General features: G+C 45.7%; 1 protein-coding gene across 1 annotated transcript in view; it reads right to left on the reverse strand.

The window, feature by feature from the left end:
* The window catches only part of VEGFD (vascular endothelial growth factor D), a 51,530-nt gene that overhangs the window by 16,519 nt on the left and 11,406 nt on the right, over positions 1–23,605 (reverse strand). Inside the window, exons 3-4 of the mRNA XM_075263682.1 lie at positions 7,056–7,246; positions 3,646–3,791 (exon numbers count right to left, since the gene is read on the reverse strand). Coding sequence (XP_075119783.1) covers positions 3,646–3,791; positions 7,056–7,246 — 337 coding nt within the window. The remainder of the gene's footprint in view (positions 1–3,645; positions 3,792–7,055; positions 7,247–23,605) is intronic.

Below are 23,605 nucleotides of genomic sequence, written 5' to 3' on the forward strand. Positions count from 1 at the left end.
AGGTCCTCGAGCCGTTCTCGGATAGGATCACGCTATTGTGTGGGCGGAGCTATATAGGATTAAACCGAACAGTGTTGAAGCTGCAGAAAATGGAGTGTAATGGAAGCTCAGGAGAGTACAGAACATACAAGCCATGTGTGGGCAAGAGGAGTATATCGGGTGTACAGTTTGTGTGAGTACAATGGGGGAATGTGGTGTTCAGCCTCTGATGGGGGAGGGGGAGAACTGTGGAAACTTTCTGCAACATCTGTTCAGCCGATTTGAACACAGAAGCTGCTCAGACACTCACATAACCAAACCCCTGTAATCCAAATTGCCGGATGTAGCAGAGCTTAGGCAGTGCTGTAGCACAGCTGAGTAGGCTGTCCATATGCAGAGCTATACATATCGTTGGGTATGCTGCGCATATGCAGCGATGTAGCGGAGCCGAGACGCGGGAGCAGGAAAATCATCGACAACAGCAATTGGCTAAATATAAGCGGATCATCACCAACAACAACACGCAGACGAAGTCACGGGCAGATGCTAGTGTATATTAATATATAATAATTTAAAAACATAAATAAATAATTAGTACTGAGTAAGGATATCTTCACACGGCGGAATTTGCCATGGATTTGGGGATGGATTCCCCCCCCCCCCCAATCCAGAGCAGATTCTGCCGGGAATCTGCCTCCCTTTGTTTTCAATAGGAGGTAGGGATCGCAACAGGACACGGAAAAAAGAATCGTCCTGCTTGATCTTGCCATGGAGACTCTCTCCTGATAAGGCATATTCATCTGGTCCTAATCAGCAGCGGAAAGGCGCGATAGAATGCCGATGCATTGCACCAGTATCCTGTCATGGCTAGACCGCGGCAAAAATGCCGGCGGCAGAATACGAAGAGAAATTCCATTTCATTTTCCGCCATGTGAAAATACCCTTAGGGGTGGTTAAGGGGTAAAAACATATTATTAATTATGGTCAATAGTACCTGAGTACCTTGTTGTATACTCTTTATATATATACAGTATTGTTTAAACATTTCAGGCAGGCATGGAAAAAAATGCTGCAAAGTAAGAATGCTTTTAAAAATAGTTTATTTTTGTCCATTAGCAAAATGAAGTGAATAAACAATAGAAAAATGTAAATCCCATCAATATTTCGTGTGACCTTTGCCCTTTGCCTTCCATCAGTTCTTCTCGGTACTTGAAGACAGTTTCTGAAGGAACTCGGCAGGGAGGTTGTTCCCGCCATCTTGGAGCACTAAGCACAGATCTTCTGTGGATGTAGGCTTTGTCCAATCCTTCTGTCTCTTCATGTAATCCCAGACAGACTGATGATGTTCAGATCAGGGCTCTGTGGGGGCCGGATCATCACTTCCAGGACTCCTTGATCTTCTTTACACTGAAGGATAAACTATTAACACTACCATTTTTGAAAGCATTCTTACTTATATTTTCAACAACTGCCTAAACACTAAACACTATGTTGTTTGTTGTAGCCCTTTTCTATTAAAGGACCAATACATTTTACTCCAGTTAAACTTTACTTTTTAACCCCAAAAACTACAGCGATATTTGTGATAAGAATGTAGGTACAGTAAGTTAGTGGACACTGGATAGGGGATAGTTGTCATATCACTGAATGGTCTCCTTCACCCCACCAATCACAATAATTAAATTCCTGTCTAATGTAGCAGCTGCTCATGCATGTGCATTGTACTCAGCTTCTCTTTTGCAGTCCCATAGAGATGAATATAACCACAGCAAACATGTGAATGGTGGGGGTCCCAGCTTTTGGACCACCACTGATCTAGCAGTTACCATAATACACCTTTAAAAGTTATATTCACATTCTTTTGGAGGACCCTGCACAGCTGTGCTATGCACATAATCTCATTAACTTAAAGAACCATTCTGTAATATTTAATTTTCCTATGGCACGAGGCCACTCGGTGCTTGGCTACATATTACTGTTGATCAGAAATGCCAGTATTAAGAACAGTGCCTTAGTCTGCTGCAAAATACCTCAACCTCCTAAAAGTCCTCCTAAAATGGAAAAAGCCTCCTAAAAATGTCACTTTTTAATTGCAGATTTTGAATTATCTATGGCTCAAATAAATATTCCCGGCATATTACACTGGTGTCTTACGTATATTGTACATATGTAACACTAGTAACATATTATTGATCTCTGTATTCCCGTTTTCATAACTTTATAAATTGTGATACAATGCAGCTTTAAGAGACCTTGTATTTTGTGGGTACATAAGACTTTTTGATCACTTTTTATTACTTTTTGTTTTGAGAGGTGAGATGTACAGAAAATATCAATTCTGGCATCTAAATTTTAACGCTTATGGTGTTTATCCTGTAGAATAAATAATATACTAATTTTATTTTAGGAGTTATTATGGATAGGCTTAGACCATTTGGGAGTTTTTTTATTTTTTTTATTAACAAGGGATAAAAAACTTCTACATTTGCTTTTCTTCTGTAAAACCACTTAGGTGCTGCAGTCAGCATTGACTGCAGCATCTAAAAGGTGAAATTTAAAATATGATCTCTGATTGATGATGGGGTGACATGAACAAAAGTCCATGGCATCCCCTCCTCTGGGGTTATCTGAAGTCACAGGGACAGGAGAATGAGGAATCATTCTCCTCTCCCAGCAGCTGTACATGTGTCCCTACACACTGGTTGAAGTGAAAGTGTGAGTATATGGAGCTCTAATTCAACAAGTGATATCTAGTAATCTGGGGATACAAGCATAACCTTGATCTTATTTTAAAGACCACAATCTCAACTCTAACCCCCACCACTCCAGAGTTAGAAATGTTTAAAATACTTTTGCTTTGGCAACTTCACTGAATGTCTCCTGCTTGGGGTAAATTATGATGTACAGTACTACAAACCCCACGCAGGGTATATAAAAAACTGTCCGGGTGTTAACATGGCGTAGAACTGGATATCTGTTGGTGGGTGCTTGTCCAATGGGTAGTTGCTACCAGATCAGTACAGAACAGTGAACCATCAGAAGTAGTCATATACATGTTGACAGATTTTATACTGTATGTTAATGGGTAAGGACTAGTTCACATCTGCGTTTAGTATTCCATTCGGAAAGTTTGCATGGGGATCCCCCGAATGGACTACCGAATGCATTGAGAAGCGGTGAGCTTATGGACTACCCCATGGACTATAATGGGGTCCTTATGTTTTCCGTGTGGTCTCTGTGGGGATTGCGCGGAAAACACATGCGCCCCATTATGGTCTTTTGGGGTCTGTGTGCTTTCAGTGCTCACTGCTTGTCAATGCATTCGGTATTCCGTTCAATGGGTCCCCATGCGGATTCCCCGAATGTAATACCCAATGCAGATGTGAACCAGGCAAAAATATAACATAGAAACATCTCAATAACAACAACAACAAGGACACCATATCTCAGAAATATAGCAGTCCTGTAAGAAGAATGTTATTGAAGTGGAAAATATAATGGCATGGTTTTATCGGCTCTTAAAATAAATGTTCCATGCAAAACATAATGAATGCCAGACACTGAGTCAGTCACCCTCTAAAATGGGTTTGATAAAGTGTTTCCTGAGTATTATACTATTAATAGTTAGAAAGAGTTACGGAGCTGAAGAAATTGAAGAATAATTACCCATATTCCAGATAGCGCACTGATCTACGGATGATGGTGGGTGGGTGACGTGGGCCGGTGGGGGAACATTTGCAGCTTGTGTGATTGGCAACTTTTATAGTTATGGGTTCTGGTGCTTGAGTCAAAGGAACAGAAATCTGAAAAACCTAATGAAGAAAAAAATATGATAAGTTTTTAGTGGTGCAGTATGAAGAGAAAAAATGTACCAGTTACTTTAGGAATTCATCCCTAAACTGTAGTGTTATACAGAATGGTAATAGGTTTCTAATGGTATCATTTTCTGAAATGTCTCTTGCAGCTTAAAGAGGTCCTTTCACCACTTACACCAACTCTTTGTATTCTACAATAGCTGCTGCTCCACTGATTTGGGGGCAGTTGGAATTTTTTCTCTAGCCCCTATTGTTCCCAATATGCCAAATAGTCTCTTAACTATCGGGTGGCGGTCCTGGGCTGGTGCGGACAGACAGGGACTGCCCACCTGTCAGTAGATAACCTAATTATCATATTGGAGTGTGGAACTAACAGAAATGATTGCTCAGGAATGGTGGGGCTACATAAAAAATTCCAAGTGCTACAGAATCAGCGGAGCGACACCTATTGAAGAATGAATAGAATTGAAGTTGGTAGAGGTGGTGAAAGGTCCTTAGTATAGGAAAAATTAGGGACAGGATAAAGTTATTATGTGTTATGTGTGTCATGGACCCCTGTCTCCTCAGGAGTCACACAGTTCTGTCTGAGATACATCATTACCATCCAGCTCCATTGGCATCCAATTCATGTGTTGTGCCCAGATGACGCCAAACCTAGCACATCCACCAGCCACAGCTGGCTTATACTGATATGTCTCAGCCTTGGGGACAACAGTGTTGAAATTGTTGTTTTTATCCATTCCTGCCCTCTTGGAAAAGTTAATAAAAGCTAATATATTATAAGTTATCTGTATCCCAACATGGTGCTATTAAGAAATACAGATCATCCTGCAAAAAAGGAGAGTTCTATTGATGGAAAATAAAACAGTTATGGCTATGTACCTACATGGTGACAACTCTTCTCACACAACCAAAGATCGTTGGGACGCCATGTGACTCTTTCACTAATGTTAGCAAATAGAGTCACATTGCAACTCTAGCTGAGCGATGGTCTCAGCACACAAGGGGTCACAATGCAGCTCTATTCACTAACATTGGTCACGTGATGGGTAACATGGCCAAAGTTGCTGTGTGACGCTAGCCTAAAGGAGTTTGTTGGGAATTGAATATTGATGACTTATCCTTAGCTTTTGGCATCTTAGCTGAATGTTCTTGGTATTACAGCTCAGCTTCATTCACTTGAATGGGGTAGAGCTACAATGAGGCCACGTGATGAAAGTAGTGGCCGGAGGGAAAGGCCACAGGCACCGCTAGTGGAGGCCTGCATGACTGGCCTTTGTAGCGGTGCGCAGGAAAGGGTGAGGTGAAGTGGCGCTTCACTTACCTTTTCCAAGATGGCGCTGCCCCGCTCCCCCGCATGGAATGCCAGGAGGGGGGGGCGGAGCATACATGTCACCGTTAGCCGGAGAAGCGCCATTTCGCAGGCTGACACCGTAGTGAATGGTCCCTCCCTCCCCTTTATTGTTTAGTTCATTTCTTCTGTGTTCCATTGGGTATTGTCTTTTTTCTTTCAGGTGCAGTTCTTCTTCGTGCGGGCCCGTTTGGGGTTGCGGTCCTGGAGTCACGGTGGCCGTGGGTGGGGGTCCTTGGAGGTGGTAAAATCAAGTGTGGGGGGGGGGGGTCTGTGTGGTGACTACCGCCTCCCAGCAGAAGCTGGTACTAGTCATGGTGGTTGGTGGTCTGGCGCATGGCGGGTATCTCAAATGGGAGAAAACCCCTTTAATTGGTTGGCCAGGTTCGGTGTCGCCGAGCCGGGGGTAACGGCTGGTGGCAAAAACTATACTATCTGGTCATAACTTCCAGTTGGGGCGCCAGGCCAGTTTACTTGGTAGCTCCAAGGGCCTCCGCTCGGGTCTTCACGTTAATACAGGTTTTTTACTGTTTTTATAGTTGGGTTTTATATTACGGTTTTATTTATGTATGTTTTGTAAATAAACTGGCTGCTGTGGCCAAAATTATCCAAAGAATACAGTCTCAGTGTCTTTGTGTGGGATAACCGGGGTCACGCAGTGGCGGCTGGTAAAGGGAGGGGCGGGGTATTGGCGCTATTGGGTTAGTTCGTTAACTAGGGGGGCACAGGGTGGGAGCAAGCTGGATGGTTTTAGGTGAGAATAGGCCTCCAATCTTTGAGCACCAGTCTACAATACCTCAGTCATGAACTTGAGGCCACTGGCCTGTGAAGTGTGAGCTTCACACACCTGATCTGTGTGGGTCCCAGGTGTCAGACCCCTACCTATCAGATATTGATGACCTCAAATAAGGATAAGCATCAATGTTCAGTTATCGGAAAACCCTTTTATGGTGAAAGTGCATGCAGTGTTAAAGGGTTAAAATTCTGCAGCATCACCAAAGTTCAGAGCCATCAATTCCTGATCCTATGAGGACATACACATACTAAAATAACCTATTACTTCCAAGTGAATATCCTGATGGATCTCTTGCGGACAGCTATGTAAACATTAGGATACAGATATGTCAGGAGGACAGGCACAACAGGCCAAACACACCAAATTCTTCATGCCTGAAAAGTCTGCAGGAATCAAAACTGAATTTCCAATAATGAAATATGTTACGGTCACTTTTCTGTGTAAATTTGTGGAGCCTGTTCTTTCAAAAAGAGAAGAGACATCTGTACCTGGAATGTGATTCAATGGAAACCTTGACAGATAAACAGATTTCTCCTATCACACACTTTTGATTTTGGAAGAAGCTTTTGAGGCCTGGACTAAATTCAGTGACCTCTGGTAGGAAATGAGACAGTAATGTGCTATGTTTTATGTGCTGCCAAATTTCCAGGATAAAAATACTGCGGTGACAATTTATTAAGATACCGGGAGGAATTTATAAGGGCTTTAGGCCAGTTTTGTGGTGTAAAGCAGTTGCAAATTTTGGAGTGCAACTTTGCCCTTTTTAAGAGTTCTGAGAAAAGGGGGCATGAATAAGCAGAAGAGGTCTGGGCATGGTGTGGTCTCACTGGCAAACCTATGTCAGCTTATAGCGGGCATAGATACCATTTAGTAGCGAATAGATCAGCATCTTCTTACCCCAATGGTCACTTACAGCCTAAATGTATTCAGCGACTAGTCATACATACATGGGGCCTTAGCCCTAAGGACAAAGTTTAGTCTTTGATCTCATGTTTGACATATAGCACAAATAGCTGAGTTTAGGAATAAAACTTCAGACAGTGAGTAGAAAGATTCATGAGTACAGTCATGCTTATAAGGATATTAGTGACAGGTTTAAGAATTTTTTTTTTACCGATTTCAGAACATAAGAAGTGCTGGTATTCAAGCAGGTGACACCCTCTTCATTACAGCAACCTCCGCATCTGTACACCGAAACACAGGGGGGCTTGAAGAAGGTGCTGGTAGCTGTGCCAAGGTCCTTTCCAACATCCACACAGGTTTCTCTGGGTATACACTGTGTCTTCTGCCACTCTTCATCAATAACTGCATTTGGATGAATAATTACACAGGTAAGTAATGGTAATGCATACAATAATACTTCTGTTATATTACTATTGAAATCATTTTTTATTCATTCAAATATTTTGTGTGTTTTTTATAGAACCACAGAGAAGATACAATAAGGTGACATGTTCTGTCTTCTGAAGCTCACTTTTCAGCTTTACTGTGCAGACTGGGCAGAGTCATCTCATTATCTTTAGAGGGAGAATGACTTAATAATAGATAATAATTAGAGATGAGTGAGTAGTATTCAATTGAGTAGGTATTCGATCGAATACTACGGTATTCGAAATACTCATACTCGATCGAGTACCACTCACTATTTGAATGGAAAAATTTGATGCAGAACCAGCGTTGATTGGCCGAATGCTATACAGTAGGTCAGTCAACGCTGGTTCTTCTCCTACCTTTGGAAGTCTTCTCCTCACTACGTCCCTGTGGCGTCTCCCGGCTCTGAATTCACTCTGCTAGGCATCGGGCCTGGGCAGAGCCGACTGCGCATGCCCGCGCTACAAGAAAATGGCTGCTTTGACTGTAAGCGGCCATTTTCTTGTAGTGCGGACATGCGCAGTCATCTATGCCCAGGCCCAATGCCTAGCAGAGTGAATTAATTGCCTGATAACGCTGCGGGGACGCTGCACGGAGAAGACTTCTCGGAGAATCCAGCCCGACCCTCACTTGTGGACTTGGTAAGTTCAGTTTGATTGAATGTTGCTTACCCCTGAAACGAGCATTTTTCCCCCATAGAGTATAATAGGATTCGATATTCGATTCGAGTAGTCGAATATTGAGGGTCTACTCGAAACGAATATCGAATATCGAGTATTTAACTACTCGCTCATCTCTAATAATAATCTCTAATGTACTGTTGAAGGAGTAGATAAGACAGGATAGGCTATAAATATGCCCACACTTAATGTAATCTCTAATGGGATAAGAATTCCAATCTCTCATAAAAAGAGAAGATTGTTTTTAGAGAAGTCGTGTGCGAGAAAAATATCTGGACATATCGAGAATCGGGAGGCCTTCATGGTGGACTGAAACCTTCAAAATCACTGGGTGTGGCCAATAGACGTGTAATGCATACAACAAACATGTCAGCCGGGACGCTGTTTAAGCGGCCCGGCTTCTGACTGGGTGCGCTTGCGTATCTCTTCCTCGCTCCCCCTCCCCTTGCGGCCGTGTACGTCGCCGCGGGGGGAGCTGGGTAGGGGGCGGAGCCTCCAGTAGTTTATTTAGTTGTCGGCGCTGGGCGGGGATTTCCTTTCGGATCCCCGCCAGCGCCGACGTCGTTTCTTTTTGCTTCCCCTCCCTCCCTCTCTCCCCCGGTGTTCGTTATGTAGTTTGAGGTTGTTATTCATGTTCTTATTTATTTTCATTGTCCTGTATTGTTTTGGTTTGTGTTTTTTCAGTGTGTTTTTGTTGTTTTTTCTTGTTGGTGCTGTTAATCTGTTATTTATTTTTTGCATACATTGTTTTTGTTGTGAAGATGCTTATTGTTGTTTTTCCCTGTCCCCGTAGGTGTCACAGCTACATGTTGGCAGGACCTTGTCCATCCCCCTATGGCCTTTTGGAAGGGAAGAGGAAAGGCGCGTCATCCGCGGAATATCACCCACATGCCCACCGTCGGTGGCGGGGCATACTGGCGACGCGCCTTTTTGCTGCAGTCATGGGGTGGCAGGGTTCTGCGGATATGTTATTTTATTTAATAAAGCTGTGGCCGACCCCCACATTATTTTATCCATACACCAGTGTTTGTGCCTTATTGTATAGTATAACTACTCGGGGAGGGGGAGGTTCCTTGGTTTTCTCTGGTTGTGCATTGCGCCCAGTCTGTCAGCCGGGACGCTGTTTAAGCGGCCCGGCTTCTGACTGGGTGCGCTTGCGTATCTCTTCCTCGCTCCCCCTCCCCTTGCGGCCGTGTACGTCGCCGCGGGGGGAGCTGGGTAGGGGGCGGAGCCTCCAGTAGTTTATTTAGTTGTCGGCGCTGGGCGGGGATTTCCTTTCGGATCGCCGCCAGCGCCGACGTCGTTTCTTTTTGCTTCGTCCGGATGTCCGAAGGCTCACAGCATCAGCAGCTCATGGAGCTGCTGCAACGCAGAGTAAGTGAGGAGGGGACGGCCTGGCTGGCTTCCCTGCTCGCTCCGAGCGGGGGGTCAGTCCAGGCCCCCGCTCCACCACTGCAGTTGCCGGCGGCCTCTACCCGGCCTATTAGGGCGGCGAGGCCGCCGGAGCGTTTATCTCCGAGCGCGGCCCCCAGCACTAGGAGTAGAGCTCCTGTGCGGAGGGCTGCGCGTGCACAATCTCACGCCGACCGGGCTTCAGGGCGTACCGGTCGGCGTGCTGTTTCTTCTGCGGGCAGTGCCGGGCCCAGGTCACGTGGGCGCCGGACTGCCTCGGCTTCACAAAGTGCGCAGGCCGCGGTGGGCGGGGCCTCAGCCCCGGCGGCCAACTTGGATGTGGTGCCCCAAGCTACCCAGTCTCAGGCTCTGGCTTCTCAGCTAGGCCCAAATTCAGAAGTCAGCCTTGCCAGTGTTCCCCCTTTAGTGTCTCAGCCAATATCTTTACCTCCTCCTGGGCCTAGTGCTGCCCCGTCCTTGCCAGTTATGCCGCCGCCACCACCTTCTCCGGGTCGTTTAGCCAGGTGGTTTGGGCGTGTGCCTGCCGCTACTGCTGCAGTTGGGGCTGACGCCCCAGGCGTTCAGTCCAGTGTAGTGCCTGTTGCTCCCCCTCCGGGCTCTTCCTCCGCCCCGGTGGTAGATATGCTGGGTGCCGGGGGTGTTTCATCCAATGTAGTTATGGACAGCGAAGACGATTTTTTCAAGTTGGACTATGTGCCTGGCACTCCGCACGTGTTGCCAAGGTCTGCGTCCAGTAGGGCCCTTTCGGTTTGGGGTTCGAAGGCGGATTTTTCGTCGGCGCGGTCTCGCTCCCGTCGCTCTCATAGTCGGTCACGTTACGGGCGGAGTCGCCGTGATTCCGGTAGGGGTAGGCGCTCCCGAAGCCCTGAATCAGAGCGGTCGGAGTCACGCTCCTCCTCTTCCTCTCGTGCTTCCTATTCTTCGCGGCGGACGCGTTATAGCAGGAGTTCCAGGAGGCGGAGCGGGAGGCGAGAATACGGATCCGTCCAGGACGCCAATATCGTGCCTGCTGTCGCGGTTCCTGTTACTGCTCCAGTGGCGGCTCCGCCGCCTTCCTCCCTGTTTCCATCGGCACAGCCTTCAACGATTCCGGTTGGTGAGTTGGCCTGTTCGCAGGCATGGTCTGCTCGTCCGCCATCTTCGGGTGGCGATGTATTAGATATGTTGAAAGCTATGGTATCCCAGCTGGAGGGCAAAGGATCGTTGGTTGTATCTCCAGGGGCGGTATTGCCGCAGCCTGAGCCGGCTCCCTCGCCCTCCGGCTTTAGATTTCGGGATACGTATTTTTGTGGGGTAGCTCCCCTCGGGATGCATGTCCCTGGTGAGCTCAGAGAAAAAATAATTAAGGGTGAATATGTTGACATTTGGTCCTTGCTATCTGTGGACCAAGTCACAGTGGATAAAGAGAGAAGTTTTGGCCGTGGTGAGGATAGGAAGCCTAAGGTGGCGAAAACGTTTTCTAATTGGCTTCAAGCCTTTGCCACCTTTTCTTGCATTCTTTGCCAGGCCTATCCAGTTATGTCAGCGGATCTTTATATATATCTTGATACCATTTTTTCCGCTCACAAAATGTATGGTGGTACTTCCTGGTGGAAGTACGATGAAGAATTCCGGCGGCGGTTAGCCGTTCAGCCGGAGGTCGGGTGGGCTTCCAAGGCTACCGACATTTGGATACAGCTCATGCTGACGCCGAAGCCGACTGTTCCCCCCTTTCCATCCGCGGCCGCTGGAGGAGCCTCTGCCCCTTCTGCGGCCGCCCGGAGGCCAGGAGCCTGTTGGATGTTCAACGAGGGGAGCTGCCGGTTTCTTGCGTCCTGTAGGTTTAGGCATGAGTGCTCCATCTGCGGTGGCGCCCACTCAGCCCTGCGCTGTGCCAAGCGCGGCAGGGCGGCCAAGGCCGGATCGGGTAAACCCGAGGACGCCGGTGAGCGCGGTAAGGATGCGCCCTTGGCTAGACCTGTACCCCAGGAGGCAGGAAGCAGACCTGCTCCTTGACGGGTTTACTTCTGGTTTTTATATTCCTCATGTATATAGTTCTTCTGTTCTGTTAGTTGATAATTTGAGATCAGTTAAAAAAGATGTATCCGTTGCTCGGGAAAAAATTGAGAAAGAGGTCGAGTTGGGCCGCCTGGCTGGTCCCTTTGCCACGCCCCCCCTTCCCGAATTTCAGAGTGTCACCGCTTGGCCTGGTGCCTAAGAAGGAGGCTGGGAAGTTTCGTTTAATCCATCATCTCTCCTTCCCTCCGGGCGAGTCGGTGAATGACGGCATTCCGAAAGAGGAAACGGCAGTGTCTCGCGACAAGACTGAGGGTCCAGTTACCTTTCTCTCCTTCTTGGGTATTTCTATTGATTCCAAGCGAATGCTCCTTCAGCTCCCGCAGGACAAGTTGTCTCGGCTGCGTGCGGATGTCGACTTCTGTCTGGAGGCCAAAAAAGTTCAATTGTCCCGGCTGCAGTCGCTCTTGGGGCAACTGTCCTTTGCGTGTAGGATTTTTCCTATGGGTCGGGTTTTTTCCCGACGTTTGGCTATGGCCACTGCAGGGGTTCGGCTACAGCACCATTATGTTAGGATTACTAAGGTTCTGCGAGATGACTTGAAGGTTTGGAAGTCCTTTTTATTGGATTATACTGGGCTTTCTTGCTTCCCGGAGGGAGAGTTGGGCAATTTGGATCTTCAGCTTTTTACGGATGCTTCCGGCTCTTGGGGTTACGGGGCGATTTATGGTACCCATTGGTCCTCCGCCCCTTGGCCGCAGAGCTGGTTGGATTCGGGTTTGACGCGTAACCTCACTTTGTTAGAATTGTTCCCCATGGTGGTCTCCTTGGACGTTTGGGGCGCCTCTATGGCGAACAAGCGCATAATCTTTTGGTGTGACAATGAGGGTGCGGTTTCTTCAATTAACAGTTTGTCCTCCAGCTCTCTACCTGTTCTTGCCTTGTTGCGCCGGCTGGTGCTCCGATGTTTGCAGCTCAATATTGTTTTTAAAGCTCATCATGTCCCAGGAATTGATAATTCGGTTGCTGACGCTCTTTCTCGTTTTCAGTGGGGTCGCTTCAAGGACTTGCACCCGGGGGCGGATTCGGAGGGTTGCCCGTGCCCCCTGGAGCTTTGGGACCTGGTTCTCCTCTCTTGACCCCCTTATTGCGGGATTCGGTGTCAGCATCCACGTGGTCGGCTCACGGTAAGGCGTGGTGTGAGTGGTTAGCTTTCGCTTCCCCTGATAGGTTGCTAGATGTTGCTTGCTGCCGGGAGCTTACTTATGCGTACCTCGCGCGCTTGAAATCGGAGGGTGTGTCAGCGGCCACGGCAGCCCGGCGTGTGTCGGGTGTGGCCTTTGGTTTGAAGTTATTGGGTTTGCCGGATGTGACGAAAGATTTTCCTTTTCAATTGATTTTGCGGGGGTGGAAGAAGTCCGCGCGCCCGGTTGATTTTCGTCGTCCGGTTTCCTTTCTACTTCTTCAGCGTTTGTTTAATGTTACACATTCAGTTTGCTCCTCTCCTTATGAGGCTGAGCTTTTAGGCTGCGCTTTTGTGCTGGCCTTTTTTGGTGCACTTCGGGTGGGTGAGTTAGTTGCCCCGTCGCGGCGTGCCTCGGGCGGTTTGGCGGCGGATGATGTCGTCATACTTCAGGATTCCCTCCGGATTAGAGTGCGGCGTTCTAAGACTGACATTTATGGTCAGGGTTCTTGGTTGTCCATCTCTGGTTTGGAGGGCGCCCTGTGCCCGGTTGAAGTGGTGCGCCGTTATTCTTCGGTGCGGCCGCTTTCTCAGCAGTTTTTGGTACATAGTGACGGCTCTTTTCTTACCCGTTTTCAGTTTGATTCTTTATTTAGGCGTTGTTTGCAGGCGGTCGGTGCCCCCCCATCTGAGTTCGGTACTCATTCCTTTCGCATTGGCGCTGCGACGACGGCTGATGCGGCGGGTTTGACAGAGGAAGAGGTTAAGCGCATTGGTAGGTGGAGGTCTGGTTGTTACCGGCGTTATATTCGCCCGGGCCTGCTCACTACGTAGCTGCCTCTCAGGGTTTGCGTTTTTTTCTGTTACCTGCGTTTTTTATTGCCTGTTAGGAGGCTTTTGTGGTGTAGCAATAATAATTAAAAAAAAAAAAAAGGAATAATTCATAACTTTCTCTGTTACTTTGTATTCCTTCCCCTTCAGGTTTTGTTTTCCCTTGCCTATTTTTGATTGTGTTTTCTCTTTCAGGCTTGTCTCCCATTGTTTGGATCTTGGGGCATTCGTACATCTTCTGGGCTGCTCGGCGTGCTGCTGTTCGGCCGGGCGGTTTGCAGTTGGGCTTCGTCAATGCCGAGCTCCGGTGGCACGGAGTTCGGGGTTTGAGCTGGCTGCAGATGTTGCCTCAGATCGTTTCCATTGGTCGTTCCTCCCAGGCCCCTGTGGTGCTGGTGTTGCATGCCGGGGGCAATGACCTTGGTGTGGTTCGCCTCTCTGAGCTTATCTCACTTATCCGGTCGGATTTTGACCGTTTTGGTGCCTTTTTCACAGATGTCGTTTTCGTTTGGTCCGAAATTGTCCCTAGAGCGCACTGGAGAGGAGCGAGGGACCCCGCTGCCTTGGAGAGAGCTCGTCGTTTGCTAAATTTGCGAGTATCTCGCCATGTGCGATCGCGTGGTGGCGTGGTGGTGCGCCACCGGCAGCTTGAAGGAGACAACAGGGGTCTTCTCCGTAGGGATGGTGTGCATCTCACGGACATAGGCCTTGACATTTTCCTGTCCGGTTTGCAGGACGGGATAGATAGGGCTTTGTTCATGTTGTTGGAGGGGGGTCGGACCCCGGTGTAGGGTTACACCGTGATCCGGTGGCAGGACCTTGTCCATCCCCCTATGGCCTTTTGGAAGGGAAGAGGAAAGGCGCGTCATCCGCGGAATATCACCCACATGCCCACCGTCGGTGGCGGGGCATACTGGCGACGCGCCTTTTTGCTGCAGTCATGGGGTGGCAGGGTTCTGCGGATATGTTCATTTATTTAATAAAGCTGTGGCCGACCCCCACATTATTTTATCCATACACCAGTGTTTGTGCCTTATTGTATAGTATAACTACTCAGGAAGGGGAGGGGGAGGTTCCTTGGTTTTCTCTGGTTGTGCATTGCGCCCAGTCTGTCAGCTGGGACGCTGTTTAAGCGGCCCGGCTTCTGACTGGGTGCGCTTGCGTATCTCTTCCTTGCTCCCCCTCCCCTTGCGGCCGTGTACGTCGCCGCGGGGGGAGCTGGGTAGGGGGCGGAGCCTCCATTAGTTTATTTAGTTGTCGGCGCTGGGCGGGGATTTCCTTTCGGATCGCCGCCAGCGCCGACGTCGTTTCTTTTTGCTTCCCCTCCCTCCCTCCCTCCCCCGGTGTTCGTTATGTAGTTTGAGGTTGTTATTCATGTTCTTATTTATTTTCATTGTCCTGTATTGTTTTGGTTTGTGTTTTTTCAGTGTGTTTTTGTTGTTTTTTCTTGTTGGTGCTGTTAATCTGTTATTTATTTTTTGCATACATTGTTTTTGTTGTGAAGATGCTTATTGTTGTTTTTCCCTGTCCCCGTAGGTGTCACAGCTACATGTTGGCAGGACCTTGTCCATCCCCCTATGGCCTTTTGGAAGGGAAGAGGAAAGGCGCGTCATCCGCGGAATATCACCCACATGCCCACCGTCGGTGGCGGGGCATACTGGCGACGCGCCTTTTTGCTGCAGTCATGGGGTGGCAGGGTTCTGCGGATATGCTCATTTATTTAATAAAGCTGTGGCCGACCCCCACATTATTTTATCCATACACCAGTGTTTGTGCCTTATTGTATAGTATAACTACTCGGGGAGGGGGAGGTTCCTTGGTTTTCTCTGGTTGTGCATTGCGCCCAGTCTAGCACTGTGTATACAGATAAGGCTCTGTATTTCTCTGTCACTCTCTGGTTTCTGGATAAGAGGTTATATAGTATGAATTTATTGATACTTTTCTGATCATTAATTCTCATTCATTGCAGCTGCCGTAAAGCAAACGCCTTGCTGCACTGTCTATATAGGACAATACAGGAAGGAAGAGTGTATCTTTTATATGACTGGATTCCTAAGCCCAGAAGGAGCAATTAAAACTAAGAAATGACAAGTTCTAATGAATCTTTACCAAGAACACTATATATCAATCTGCTCAGTTCCTTCTCCTCTATAACCTGCTGCAGACTGCACTTTTAATGTAATAGGCTCCCTGTAAAGCAGGATTCTGACCATAAATATCTATGACATATCCATAAGAGATGCCATAGATATCTAACAGTTGGGGTTCTCCAATATTTATTTTATTCTTTATGCCAAGTGATGTCAGCCCTACTGTTCTTCTCATATGTTGAATTCTAGGAGGCAGGCACCTTGTATATGCAGTTCTTTAACAGTTTATTCACTGTATTGAACCTCAAAACCGGAAGCAAATGTTAGCAAAATAACATGCAAATAAATCCTCACTGGTGGAAAAAGAAAAACTTGCTCTAGTGCCACCTCTTGGAAGGTTGTTCCCTATAGATCAATGCAAGTTTTTTTTTCTGAAAACTAGCAGTATGATGTGGAATAAACAGGACTTATTTGTATATTTTTCTCCCAGAATCCTTAGCAGGGTATGTATAGTCCATAAGACCTTGCACACTGCAAGGGGGCAGAATAATATACCGCTATTCTACATGACACAAAGCAGATAGGGGCCCCATTACAGAGTGTGCATTGAGGCCCAGAACCTTCAGACTACGCCTCTATATATAGCGTAAGAGCGTATTGGCTTCTCTGGCTCATACATGATATTTTAAATGAAAAACATCAGAAAAATCTTATCGTTTCGCAAGTTCACTTGTAACTAAATTTAGTTCCATATGATGTAAAGATCTGGCAGGCTTTGCCGTTTATATACTTTTCCATGCATTTGGAATCACTACACAGAATTATAAGAAATTTTTCAGACCATATTTTGTCTATAAATATTTATTGATATAGTTATATGTAATACTTTAGAGTACAAGCCAAAGCATGAGATTAAAGCATTAATGGATATTTTGGTCAGTTCTCTATGTGATTTGCTGAGCCAAAAAAAAGTACATACTGCAAAATATACATTAAGTGGAACTTAATACAACATATGGCCACAGTGCTGCTGACAATTACATTATGCATTAGTTTATAGTAGTATTATTCCTTGCTGGCAGTGAATGGTCATGGTGTACAGAGAACTGTACTGATGATGTCATCAGGTATAATGGAGGGCATCCTTATTTTTTTGTACTTAGTACTTTAAAGGGGTTTCGACGGGATAAGTCAGTAGGGGGCTGAGACTCGGGAGGGACCCCCTACAGATCAGCTGTTGGAAGAGGCTGCAGTGCCTCTTCCCTGCTGATGACATCATCTTCAATGGTCACATTGGAGCCTCTTCAGCCAGTTGATCTGTGGTGGTTCTGGGAGTCGGGTTCTCACCACATATTCATGACCTATCATATGGATAAGTCATCAATATTTAAAAACCCCTTTAAATTTCTATATACTTCTTATCAGATTAAACCTATAGGCTTCTATATAGTTTTACATACTTCCCTACTTCCCTAGCCTTGTATCTTAATACTCACATCAGAATTGCATGGACTATGACTATGAATTTCAAAAAATTTCAGATTCAACCTGAATTCTTCTTTTCCATCCTCACCACATTTATTTTCCATATGTAGCAATTTGAGTTCCCACTACATATGGAAAACACAGTGGAAAGTGGAAGCCATGTAGGTCAGATACATATTTTGTGCCCCCAGGTTCCTTAGTTCATAGGAACTAAAAAATTCGAAACTAGATGATATCACAGAATATACATCCAACATCCAACCCAATGAAACAAGTCATGAATAACACAAATAAAGCAATAACCTAATCTTTTATTCAATTTACTGGAAAATTTGCTTTCTTAGCCTCCTTGGCTTTAGTAGCCGCATTAAAATCTGCAAATTTTTGGCCCAGGGCTGTCTCACTAATACAAAACCTTCTGACATGTCTGTTTTATTGAACTCTTGCATTCTGGAAATAATGATTCTGGAGCATCTTTTCCTAGAACTCTGGATTTTGCAGATCCTGTTTCATTCCTCCTGGAAATTCATGACTACATTGTTTAGTATGTACTACCAGTACCCTTGTAAACAGGGTGAGTCCCTACATAGTCCGGAACTGTCAGCGCTCATTATACAGTGTCAAAGTCTTAAGGGAAAGAACATACAAATATATTCCATTTTTGGAAGGTAGCTCCCTAAAGATCCGTGCCAGACTCTCCAGAAGCCTAATAAGGTCACAGTGTTAGCTTTAAGGTTATTTTCATGAGAAAATCCTTTAATTCAATTTATAAATTGAAATAATTTGCAAAAATGTAGTTGTCTTGATCAGTTATCAATGAATACAACCATAAATGCTGGAACTATCTATGGTCTGAAACTTGTCAGAAACCATCCATGGTTACCTTATTGTGGCCAGGTTATCTTTTTGTGCATGTAGTGTCTGTGCCTGATTCTGTGTAAGGGATAAGGAGATCATAGATGTGTTTCTGTCAAATTCCAACCATAGTGTTAGGGAATTGCTTACATGACAATTCCCCAGTAGCTGCTGGAGGAAGGGGAACAAGAGACAGTGAGCCCTAAGCTGAAGCCCCCCACTGTCCTTTCCTCTTGCCAGGCCCTATCCTATGTAATAGGCGGCAACTTGGAGACGATCCCTTCCTATATATGTGACACAAAAAACGCAGACAAGACAAACAACAACAAAGGGAGGTCAGCTAGCCAGGGTTCGGTAACAGTCAAACAATGCAGAGCCAAATCAAAGTCCAAAAGAATAGTCAGTAGGGAAAGCCAGGGTCAGGATTAAGAATACAAGTAACAGAACAGCAAGAGAAAGCTAGCAAGCATGAGGAAATAACAGGCACTAGTGTGATTGTGAGCAAAGACTAAATAGGGGAGGATGAACCCACCCTGGACCTGACAGGAAGGCAGGCTGTCAGTCACAGGGCAAGACCAAATTTAACTACTTCATGGACAGAGGCAGACAAGGGCAGAAGACGGGTGTGGTGCAAATTCAATTGAAGAACTAGAGCCGTGTTCACACAGTGCAACCAAAAACTCTAAGCCAGGAACTAAACTGCACACGCCTCCTGCACCGCCGCATGCGAGCAGAGGGTGGCGCAGTGACCTGAACAGGCAGAGATGTTACACATAGAAGGTTCCTGTATTCATGGTTGTATCCATTGGCAACCAATCAAGACAAAAGATTGGCATCTCTAAGATGGTTAGAGAAAATCTTTAAAATTCTGCAAAAATGTAAATGTTTTTATATTTGCAAACATGTTTAACTTTTAATTGTTAATTTTTCAAGACATTTAAATATGGATCTGTTTGTAGGAAAACCCTTGTAGGTGGATGACTGATGTTAGGTCTGCACTGAGGATGGGCTTGTTATATACATATGTTTCTGGACTTTACATTTCTGTGTGGTTTATCGGTTTATGTGCAATGTATTATTCGCTGTGGATTGTATTGTGTATTTATATAAATTGCTGATGACTCAATGTGCTGTGTATTTTACATGTCACTGCCACTTTAACTATGTTGCCGAGCCATCTCATTGCATCTGGTTCTAGTACTTTCTAGAAGTGAGTTGATGCAATGAGTTCTAAATGGACGAAACTATTTTGGCACGTCCCAAGGTAGAGATTATGCACATTATGGCCCAATGCTTTACAGTCAGGTCAGGGATGGAAAGTCTCCCAGTAAGTTTCTGGGTTCAGAGTCAGGAACAGTTGTAGTCGTAGTCGTAGCTTGGAGTGCCCAGAATCTCAGAGCAACTATTAAGTGCCCAGTTCTTTTCCTGAAAGGTAGCAGAGTGGGTGACAACAAGAATTGTGGGGTGACAGAGTCTATGTGAGGTGAATAACAAGTCCTTTGTGAACTGGAACACTAAAAAGTGTCTCTGTGGGACGCTGTCCAGAGCTATTTGTGTGTGACCCCTTCCAAATTGCTATATACTGCTATGAACAGCTACACCTCCTGCTGTAATTGACAATATCCTGCAAATAAACTACCCAGTGATACCCTGACCTGCAAGTGTAAGTGTATCCTTTGGGATGTACATCTAGGTGCGGTGGTTGTGCTGTTCACCCACTTTGGCCAGGCCACGGTAACAAGTGGCACAGTGCCAGCGCCGGGCGCAGTTACAACATGACTTGCGATGAAAGTGAATCGGGAATATCTCTTACAACTTTTCCAAAAGGAGGAGATACCCATCTGCATCTGCAGACAACTGTTTCGGCTATTGCCCTTCATCAATGTGAAGCGGGGTACTAGTTGGCTAGGTGGAAGGCCATAGAGATGGGTCAGGAGGGGTACTACGTTCGGGGCAGTAACCCTATACACCTTCAGCACAAATCTGATTTCAGTAGCAGCAACACACATTAGATTTTAATTTGACATGTAAACATAACCTGTAGGGGAAGAGCAAAGTGTATAAACCGTTATTATACATGGCAGTCTGACGGTATAAGACTAATTTATTCGCATAGCACTAAAACAGATGATGACAAGACGTCGACAACACGCGGAAACCATTGGAAGGGCTGCTCTGTTTTGCACGGGTTATATTCATCAAACATGGAAGTCATCCCAGCTAAAAAGGCCATTTAAAGTTAAAGCAAATAAAGCAGATGCAAAATAAATGACTGGAAAAAAATGTGAAAGAGCCAACATCAACATACAAAGATGTAGAAGAAACGCAATGAGCGTCCCTGCTGATAGAGGCTACAGTTTTATGAAGTGTGGTATGATAAACTTCTCTAAAGCCGTGCTCGGATAATTCTCCTTACTGTGAGATCATCTCTCCATGCCAACACTGAATACAAAGCCTCATGTCAATGTATCAGTAATCTCTGTATTAGTGACGCGATGAAATGTGGAGGTGAGGCCATCTCTATTACAACAAGGATACAAATGAGCTTGGGGGTTGGGGGTGGTGGAGGGGGCTGAGTACGGGGTCTGTGGGTTGGGGTTTGAGTGTCCTTAGGGTATCGTCGTTCTTGTTTGGGGCGTCCGGGTATCGTGGGTATGGGGTAAACAGGTGATGGGGGGGCATTTAGTGGTGTTCGGGTGATGGGTGGGGGGTTTGATAGTCTCTGGGGGGGTGGGGGGTTTGATAGTCCCTGCATCTCATCTTCCTTTTGTTTGGTGACAGCTGGACACGTATTGGGCAGCGATCTACACACTGGCGTCTTCTTCTCCCAGTAGGATGTAGAGTTTCCTCTTCTCGTCTGCAGACATGAAGTCTGGGATGTGGGCAGAGAGTCTTTGGTAGTAGACGGCCCTCACAGCTGAGTATTTGGTGCAGTTTAGCAGGAAGTGGGTCTCGTCTTCTAGGGTCCCTTGGTCGCAGTGCTGGCACAGTCTGTTCTCCCGTGGCTTGTACGTCTGCCTGTTTCGCCCTGTTTCTATTTCTAGGCTGTGGACGCTCAGTCTGTACCGGCTCAGGGTCTGTCTGTGTTTGGGGTGGCGTATTCTCTCCAGGTAGGTGGCCATGGAGTAGACCCTTTGTAGGTATTGGTACACAGTGAGTTATTACTAGTATACAAATTGTCACCTAAAGTTTCCATCTTAAAAAAAAGTGTTGGTATCTCTTAATGATCAATTGGGATCCAATATATGGAACCTCCAGTGGTCCCATAAACTAAGTGGTCATGTCTATACACTGTCAGTCCATTCAAAGTCTACAAGACTGATGGAGATACTGCAGGCAAATATAGTGCTTGGCTATCTATGTCAGTCCTATAGCTATATAATGGAGAAGCCAGTAATAATGAGTGTCCCAGCTATGGATAGGTGAAAAATGGTTTTTGTGAGCTAGTCCCTTTAATGGGGTTATCCAGGGAATAACAAAGCTTATCAGAACATTCCCTGGAGAACTGGAGAGGCATTGTGCTGGAAAAATGCATTGAAATCCATGGCAAAAAAAAACCTTTTAACTTACATGGCTACAACAATGAGAGCTTTCAAGATTCTGACATGTATGACAATGCTATTATTACGTGGATAAAATAGACTGCAATGCAGCCTATAATACAAACATAGTTAGTTATATATCATACAGTGTTAGTAAAGTAATGGGGCCGCAGTCATGTCCTGAGATCTCCACTGCAAGGTCACAGGAACTGATAATGTGCTCATCAAACCAAACAGTAAATCTCCGAAACACCAAGGGACACATAAACTGAGCTGAAGGTTATAGAACAGGTGTTATATAACAAAGATATCAGCTCTTTGTAGATAAAATAGACGTTCTTATCTTCAGGAGTCTTTTCCTCACATGCATTTTAATAAGTAACACAGAAAATACTGTATTTAACATCGTCAATGTCCAGAAACCAGGAAGCAACTGAATGAGACAATAACATTCGCTGTAACAAAACTAACCTCTTTAGGTTCTGTTTGGACAAGTAGCGCAGCATTATACTCAGTGGTGTAACTAGGCATGGCAGGGCCCCAAGGCGAACATTTCACATGGGGCCCCCCTCCAACCCCCTGAAAAGACTCCAGAGTATGATAGAAGTGTTTGAGGGGTTTGTGGGCCCACAGCCTCACTTACCAATCCGGGCTCCTGATCACAGCCGCTTCCAGAACGAGGATTGGTAAGTAAATAGGGCCCGTTATTGGCTGGGGTTACTACAGCAGGTAACAGCCTATTAAAAAAACAAACAAACACCAGGTCCCCTAATGCCAAGGGCCCTGTGGCAGTGGCTACTGCGGCTACCCCGGTATTTACGCCACTGATATATCCGCCTCAAGATCCTCTTTATTGTCTGACATCTGACTAGGGCCTTACAATACCAATGTGTCAATACTGTTGTGACACAAAGTATTTTATTAATAAGTATAATAGTAATAAATAATGAATAAATAATAACATAATCTAATTCTAACAATTCTAAGGGTATGTTCACATAGAGTTTTTTGCAGGCTGAAAAAATCTGCCGCGTTGGTTTTGGAAATCGCAGCATTTCCGCTGTGGGCTTTTTCCCCCTTCCCCTTTTTCCCCTTTTAAGGGGACATTGTTTTATGTGTTTTTATACATGATGCAGCTTTTGACACAGTTTTTGTTGAGGATTTTGCTATGGTTTTTTGCTCCAACGCACTGTATGGACCTGGAAATTTCCATTTAAAAAAAGGCTTGCGGTTTTTGAAGCAGTTTTTGCAAAAACTGCATCAAAAAACGTGTTGCGTTTTTATTGCCTCCAATTGACTTCAATGGGTTTTTGAAGGTGGAATCTGCCTGAAGATAGGTCATGTTGCTTATTTTCCCTTTAGCTGAAAAAATCAGCTAGAGAGAAAAAACTGCTACTGATTCCCATTAAAATCAATGGGAGACATTTTTTTGAGGTGGATTCTGCCTCAAAATCAGCCTGCAAAAAAAGTGTGAACATACCCGAATGTTTTAATAACAAGTATAGCCATCCCTAATGATCAAGGGATTACCATCTTATGTGATTCATTTCTAGGGTAAATGCAGAATATACTTTACGAGTGTATTAGGTGTTTGGACAGATGGGCAGAATAGGAAGTATCCATCTGTCTGAAAATAGGAATTTACCGATTCATAAGAGCAATTGGATAGTAGTGCTGGGTATTGCAGGGAAGTGTCTGCCCTATGATGTGCTGGTCGTGAAGTGTGATCATATATTCATGGCCTATCCTACAGATATACCTTTGCTTTTTAATTTTTGATGTATAAGTAAACGTATAAGTAAATGTATAGTCCTTAGATGACATGCAAGAAGAGGATACAGTACAGATGTGCCCACCCATTCCTTTGCTCAAATTTGGTTAAAGGGATTCTACCATTAAAAACTTTTTTTTCTAGGTAACACGTCGGAATAGCCTTTAGAAAGGCTATTCGTCTCCTACCTTTGGAAGTGATCTCCGCCACGCCGTTCGTTCGAAATACCGGTTTGTACCGGTATACTAATTAGTTCTCTCGCAGCGATGGGGGCAGGCCCCAGCACAGGAAATGTGATGGGGGCGTCCTCATTGCTGCTCGAAAATCGACTCCAGCGCCGCCTCTGTCTTCTTCTGCATCCTCCCCTTCCTTCTTCGGCTTGACGTCGGACGCCTGCGCAGTACGCTATGTTCGGCGAACTTCGGAAATTGCGGTGTCGACACTATGG

The sequence above is a fragment of the Leptodactylus fuscus genome, chromosome 2, assembly GCF_031893055.1.
Source record: "Leptodactylus fuscus isolate aLepFus1 chromosome 2, aLepFus1.hap2, whole genome shotgun sequence".
Taxonomy (NCBI): Eukaryota; Metazoa; Chordata; class Amphibia; order Anura; family Leptodactylidae; genus Leptodactylus; species Leptodactylus fuscus.